General features: G+C 34.9%; 1 protein-coding gene and 1 pseudogene across 1 annotated transcript; both read right to left on the bottom strand.

The window, feature by feature from the left end:
- On the bottom strand, positions 4,882 to 6,014 carry LOC108661562 (annotated as a pseudogene).
- On the bottom strand, positions 6,257 to 7,471 carry LOC108661561 (probable methyltransferase PMT11). Its single transcript, XM_018118992.1, is given in 1 exon segment — positions 6,257 to 7,471. A coding segment is annotated over 1 exon segment (1,215 nt).

Here is an 8,000-nt window from a genome sequence, read left to right as displayed (position 1 = left end):
CACTCATTAAGGGGGAGTTTTGAATATCTTTTTTAATGATGGCGAAAAAGGAGAGAAGGAAAAGTAAGTTAAATTGAGTGTGATAGGTTTCCATGTTTAATTTATGTGTGTGATGCTTAGTTAGGATTTTATTGAATATTATGTGCTAGTTATTATGGATATTCAATATATCTTGCTTAGCTACTGTGGGCATTGTATATCTTGTTTAGTTGTTATGGATATGATAAATAGTTTATTACAAATCTTTAAAGAAAACTAGATGCATTGACTAAGGGGGAGCAACTCATTATGCATAAAGATTTGAAGCATTCATATTGAACATAGACATTGTACTTTTAATCTAGGAGTGTTTTGTCATTATAAAAAATAGGAGAAAGAGAATGTTGACTCTATATGTTTTTGATGATAGCAAAATATTCCCATTCATTTGTGTCTAATGCCTTTACTTGAGTGTGTAGGAAAATTAATGTATGAAATTAATAAATCAATCTTTCAAAGAGTATATCAAAAGAAAAAGAGGGATAAAAATAACAAGATGTAATTGTCTAACAAAGAGGAAGCTTATTGGTGAAACAAGGAAGAATGTTGGTTGACCAAGTTTCAAATTGGAGGAATGGCGGGCCCGAGGAGTTTGAGAAACAGAACCAACTTAGTTGATCAAGTCAATCGACTAAGTGCTCTCTGCCAAAATCTGCAACCTGAAACAGAACCAACTTAGTCAACTAAGTCAGTCGACTAAGAGCTCTCTGTCTACAAATTGAACCAGAGCACTACAAGACAGATTAACGGCCAAAACTCATCCTCAACTATTTTCAATGGCCATAAACTGTCAAATTACCATCAGAGTTGTTTGTCCAAGTATAAAAGGGTCTTCCAATGATTAGAAATCAATTTTTTGAGAGAATTGAAGGCTTCCAAGTGATATAAAGCTGAAAACCAGAAAATCTTCTCTTCACCTTACTGCACTAAAACGCCAATCTTTGTAATAGTGTTCAGCAATTCATCTTGTACCATCTAGATCAAGTAAGTGATCATAGGTACTTCTTTATTTCTTCTCTTCTTGTACACTTAGATTAAGCGAGTCAATCTAAGGGATTTATTCAAGCTTGGTTTGCTTGATTGAGTGTAAAGGTTCCAACTTAACCTAGAAAAGTTTGTTGTTGGGTTTTGGTTGATCTCGGTAAAAACCATTGTTGTAGGTTGTGGTTGAGCCTTTGAAAAACCACATTGGGTTTTGGTTGAGCTCATGAAAAACCATTGTGAAAGGTTATGGTTAAGCCTTTGAAAAACGACTTTGGGTTTTAGTTTAGCCAGTGAAAAACTAGTGTAAAAGGTTTTCGCTGAGCCTTGTAAAAGCCATTGTAAAGCTTGGTGAAAGCTTGTGAATTTCATCGGTTATTAGTAGAATTGTTGGGAAAATCCTTGGTTGGATAATCAAGGTAGTGGATGTAGATCTTGGACCGAACCACTATAGATTACTGTGCATTGTCTACTTTTTTTTAATTTTCTTTGTGTTGGAAATTAGTTCCTCATCTTGTCAAAAGCCGATTTGTGCTATTCACCCTCCCTCTAGCACATATTATTGGGACCAACACTTACAAGGGAACCGTAATGGGTTGTAGTTATGAGATCCTTTTTCATCAAAGCATAGTCTCAAAATGTTCCTAACAATGTATCATTGAGACTGGACATCAATGATGCTTAAAGATTGGTATATTTTATATTCCTTACTTTGGAAGTAAGCAATCGATCTCATAGATTGAAGTATAGAGATACTTGAAACTAGAATATAGGTGTTTGCCTAGTAGAGCAAGATGTACATGACCCTCCATGAGAAATGCATTTGCTAATGCACTCTAGTGTCTATACAACACTTCTCATGTGTCAGCTGTGTAAATACTCCCTAGACACGAAACACCTAGTTGTCTTATGTGTGGAGTGCCATGCTTTGATTTCATCCTTACGGGTGCCTAACTAAGGATGCCAAAACGAGATGCTTCTGGGTATAGTATGAAGCATGGAAAGGCAAATGAGTTGTCAAAATAGGAATCATCACCTCAAGTCTTTTAGAGGACATATCCTATTAGTTCTTGGTTGACATTAGCTTATTGAAGTCTTTGGCCAAGGCAACATGGAGTTATGAAAAAAGTTTCATAAGTCTCTATAAAACTAATGCTATAACTACAAGAACAAATGTGAAGGTCAAAAAGAGTAAACATTGTACCAAGCTCTTATCATCTCTGGGATATATGATGAGAGAATGAATTACACTGATAGATTGTACACTGAAAGGTTGTTAAAAAACCCTTTAACTCCCTTAACAATTGGGTGGCCATGATACATTGCTAGATGCCAATCTTGGTCTATGGAAGTGATTATAAATTAATTGATTGAAATTTATACTAATCAATTAAGTCATTAACCAATTCCATTACCAACATGTTAGGAACCTAATGGGTTACACATAATGATTGCATTTGAATTAAATTGGGAGAGTGATGATTTAAGTTAGACTTAAATCACATGCTAGACAATTAACTTCTAGAAACTTAATTTAAAGAGTTTAGTTAAGTTTTAGGCATAATTATAAATAGTAATAATTATAAGGACTTGTTTGCAAAATATAAAGGAAATTAATTTTGATTTTAATTTTCAAGGACTTAAGTAAAAGAGTTTAATTAAGTAATGGCCTAATATTATAATTTGTTATAATATTGAGGGCTCAATTGTAAAATTGAAGTTATTTTAACCTAACTATATAAGTCACCTTTTAACTATTTTCATGAGAGTTTTTCACAATTGAAGAAAACCTAGTTTTTGTCAGAATGTCAGAAAAAAGAAAATAGTTTTCTCTCTTTGCCACCACTCCCTTTATGTGAAAGATAAAACTACTTATGAAGCAGTTTTCAATAGAGTTTTGGCTAAGATTGTAAAAAAGAAGAAAATGGCAATTGTTGTCCTCTTTGCTAGCACAAAGTATAGTTAAAATCTCCTTCCTTTGTTGAAGGTTCAGGTGCAATCGTGTGTACTACCGTTGGAGGCCAAGCACTTGATTGGCTAGGATTTTTTCTCTTTGTGATGTTAGCGAGATTGGTTCGAAAAGTGCTATTGTGATTATGAAATTACTTGACAAGGTAACTTTTTGAATAATAATTTATTTTGTGCTTTTATATGTTAACTATCACCAAGGTGATCCATGGGCTAAGGCATGCTTTGGTTGTTTAGTTATAAAGTTATAATTTTCTTTCCATTACGTATTTTGAGCATGTCGTCCATAGCCAAACCTGTCAGTTTAGAGTTGGATACTTGCTGAACAAGTTAGGGATTATTACCTTAACATATGTTTACTGTTTTTGTACTCCAAGGAGATTTAGGTTAGCATATTTCCTTGTTTTAATTTACTTGTGCATTAAGTAGGTTAGAGGCTATAAATAGCTATCTTAGGTAGTCTTTTATTTTTCTATTTTCATCAAGCATTAATCATTTACTTTTGTGCTTATATCATAGGTACTTTGTTCATATCTCATTAGAGCAATAATACTTATTTATTGTCCCCAATCTCTTTCTTCAAGTTTATTTACTTTACGCTTCTACATTCTTAGTTACCGCTACATACTATTGAGTGATTGAGAACACTCACCCTCGTTAAGGCTTACTTAGTCTTATGTACACAAGACTATAACGCGACATGAAACTTGACTAAAGTTCAAAGCCCGTGACACTTTACCCTTGGTGGCAGCTCTTAAGTATATTCGAAACCTTGGCAATGAGGGCAGTTAATGTCTATCTTAAGAACAACATGTCCTCTTGGTCGGTGAAAGGCCTTTTGTTGTTTGGGCAAAAGCCTTATTCATAACAAGGTACAATTTAATACGAGTTTCTTGTTATCTTAGTGTATATGTTGCGGCCATTAACAACATCAAATGCCTTTTGGACTCCATAATGAAGTTATTTTTTGTTTAATAGTTAAAAACTTTGAATTTTATTTTTTGCAAAGTCTAATGAACTACAGTACTTCTAATCCCTGTATAAAGTTTGGGATTGTCTCTAGCTTTATTTCTTGAGTCATCTCCACCAAAACTGAGAGCAACAAACATAGATGAAAGGTAAAAGATTAGCATTGATTATTCCATGATAATTTTTACGCAAACATCCCACTAGAAGAAAAAGCATTATCTAGTTGCAAATCTCGGAGTTTCATTAGTTAAAGAGACAAACTTAACATATTTCATGTTTGTATATATAACATAAAACTCATCTTCACCACTTAACTATGAGTCTATTTGACTTAACATTTTTTAACTTAAAAATTATTATGAAGCTCTTATGAAAAATAATAACCTTTAAAATTAAGCTACAACTATTTGGTAAATTTACTTTTATAAGGTTTTTTTTATAGATAAGTTGTTTAGCAAACTAACTTATATAAGTTCTAATTTTGATTAAAATTACCATAAAGCATATTTAATAAATAATTTTCTATTAATCACAAATTCATTTTTTTCCTAGTAGTCTTTGTAGAGAGAGGTAAAGGAGAGAGATCACCATTTATGTTGGAAAGGAGTGATTTGCAGAGAGAGGAAGAAGAGAGAGAGATCGATTGAGAGAGAGGGAATTTTTTAAGAGAGTAATATTGAGATTATTTTTAATAGATGAGGACATTTTTTAAATAAAAAAATTCTTTTGAAAGCTCATATTTTTAAAAGAAAAGAAGAGAAAGTTACTTTTTCCTGAAGCTTTTTTCTTTTAGATTTTGTTCTTTAATTTTTTTTTATTTAAGAGCTTTTTAAAATTGTGCTTAGTTTGACTTCTACTTTTAAGAGGTAGATAACTTGAAAAAAAAGTCAACCCAAATAAGTAGTATATCTTCGCTTGCTTCCATCAATTCTTCCTTCCTTCCCACAAGATGATATGGTGTATCCATGTGTTGATTTCATGGGTGCACTAGAAGCTTCAACAATTGTGCTGAAGGCAACTTACTGAAATGGGGCAGCCATTTTACCCCGCGGAAACCATCTTAAATCCACCCCTCTTCCCTGATGGACAATGTAAATATTCTTGAGCTATCTTTGCAAATTCAGCTGGTGGGATATTATCACCATTGCTAAGCCAACCATCTTCCAGTTTCTTGTACGCTTCATTGATCTTCCCTTGCTTTTCACATAAGATGTGCCTAGCTTGAACATAAGTGTAGGTGCCAAGCCCATCTCCCTTCCCAACTTTCCCTTTACCCTTTGAAGCACTGTCATCAGTTCCACCTCCGGCTTGTTTGCCTTTTTCCAGGGCTTCCTTTGTTTCTGAGTCCTTCCCCGCTTCTCAAAAACCTTGTTATGTACTGCAACAAAGAGTTGCAAAACAAACGTGAAGGTTAGACGTTATATCTCTACAGGTTTCGTTGAGGCAGTAGATTGAGGGATCCAAAAACTTTGAAAATTTACTTGTAGAATTTAGATTTGAAGTTTAAGAATGGTAGTAGAGATTACGAAATTAAAAGAAATGCCATCTCCTTTGGAATGGTACAAAGTATAATGGTTTCAAACTAGAAATTTGCTTCCATTGGACTCTTACAAAGCTTTTTTGTTGGACAAAAAAACTTATAAAGCAAAAGGCAAGAAAAATATATTTAAGCTTAAGGAAAGGTAGAAAGAAAGCAAAAAAGATAGCTTGTAGCCGTTTACATAGATTTGCTCATCGGCTAGGTTTTTCCCATTTTTTTGTGTGTTTGTTTGTATGTTTTCAATGGCTTTGTCTCTTTTTTTAATTTTTTTTTTGTTAACAGATTTTGGTCCTAAAGTGGGTTAACTCTGTTTACTTTGACAGATGATATGATATCATGGACGGGGCACCTAGGGACCACAAGAGGAGCACAAGATGGGGTAGAAGATTTCTGTTCTACAGGCTATGTAATCAGTCCCTTATTTGTGCACTTGTCCTAGCAAAGATTAAACAGCAAATTACGTTTCCCCGAGGAGAAATTAATCACTTGAGCATTTTGCTTGAAACCATGTTTCCATGGGGACTAGTAAAACTTTTATTCTTTTTTGTATTTGGAACATAAACCACATATATATATTTATATAACAAAAACAAGGCCTGCCCTAAATTTCCATTATTTTTAAGAGTTATTGAGTCTATATTCCCCAATTTACTTACAAACCTAATGCTTTTGGGCGTGATAACCTTATACACAATAAACAAAATAGTAAGTAGTAATAAAATATGAAAGAGACAAGTAGACCGAAATGCGCGCAATTCATCACCAAGAGTTGTTTAATGGCTTTTCCAGCAAAGCTGAGAGGTACATCTCCCTGAGCTCCGGTCCACGATCAAGCTTCCTCCCCACCACCCACTTCAACTTGTTGAATCCAATGCTTTCAATAAGAGGAGCATAGACCTCCTCCAACTGCTCCCCAGCAAAGAAGAAATGATCTAACCAAAATAATCCTCCAGGCCTTAGCACTCTGTAGATATCATACATTAAGAAATGCAGCATCGTTGTTGGAATCCAGTTACTCAAAAGGTGCATGGAGTGCACTATATCCAATTTGTTATCGAAAAATGGCAGCCTCTGCGAAATGCTCATGTACAAAGGGATAACTCCCCTTGAGGCCATGAAAGTATTGAATGGACCATTTAAGTTCATGGAGGTTGTCACAATCGTTATATTTCTTTCCATCATTCTGACAGCAAAGGTAGCCACCCCACCACCGATATCAAGCCCTATTCGGATTGTACTAGGTTTTCTTGTCGCTAACACTTCATCAATAGCAAAGTCAAGTCCATCTTCACTTCTATTTGATGTCCAACGAGTTCTCTCACGACCTTCAAGATCAAAGCAATCCTTGCAATAATCAAAACCCTTTTGCTTACGCTTCCTATTGATAAGACAAGTGTAGTTCTTGCAAGCATAAGCTGTCCATACAACTGATGAATCGGGTGGTGTTCTCCATAGGCTGGTGGGAAGAGGATATGGTTCGGTGTATTGAGACGGTGCAGCGAGGCGACAATGGCGGAAAAATAGTGGCTCGCAGTCCTTGAGGAGTAGCTTCTGGCTGAGCAGCTCGTCCTCCGAACACGATCCATTCACTATGTAAGACATGTACTATCGAAGTTCATCCTAAAAGAAAGTGCAGGCACGTCCCATTACAGAATAAATGGTGTCGGAACCAAAGTTTGTGTTGAATCCTAATGGGAGTGACTGTCTAAAAAGAAAGCTAAGGAATTCATCAGGTTGTGAAGTAGGTTGAGAGATCAATTCAAACAGAGAATAATCTTGCACGCTGCTCCCATTAGTGGCATTGGTTTTGGGGGCAACGGTGTCAATTGAAGAGGAAGTAGGGACTCGGACTCGGAGAAAGTAAGAAGAGTAAAGGGTGGAAGTTAGGAAAAAGGTAAGGAGATTTGTTGAAAAGAAGAGGAAAAGGAAGTAGAGATTGGTGGGATGAGACTTGGGTTCTCCGAGGTAAACCATTGGATTTGGATTTGTTTGCTGTATCATGAAAGATATCATACAAATACTTAAGCATAGCAAAAGTGGAAGTCCCTAGTTTGGTTATTCATCTTTTTAAATCTCTTAAAAACAAAACCTAAAATGACAACTAATACAATAATTTTAAAATTAATATGCTCAATTGAAGAAAATATTATATGTTAGAAGATAACCCTGCATGGACACGTGTAAACCTTTTGTACAGCATGATCTACATACTTCTAGCTGTCAATATTTTGATATTAATGTGTTGTTTTCATTTTGAAAGAACACCTATAAGCGGTTTGTAACAAGTGTCATCTACACTATCATTTTGTAATGTATATATGATCACTGTGTGATCATCATGTGATATAAGATGAATATTCCGCTTCTGTCCAGCAGCTTACTAGTTCACTCTTTACTTCTTTCTTTCTCAATTCATATGTTTTTACCATGACATTAACATGGTATCAGAGTTCCTCTCGATTCTTGTAAGACCTTAGATAACCTTCTTCAATACTCTTGTGTT

The sequence above is a fragment of the Theobroma cacao genome, chromosome 4, assembly GCF_000208745.1.
Source record: "Theobroma cacao cultivar B97-61/B2 chromosome 4, Criollo_cocoa_genome_V2, whole genome shotgun sequence".
NCBI classification, from domain to species: Eukaryota; Viridiplantae; Streptophyta; class Magnoliopsida; order Malvales; family Malvaceae; genus Theobroma; species Theobroma cacao.
This window is presented reverse-complemented; position numbering and strand designations above follow the sequence as displayed.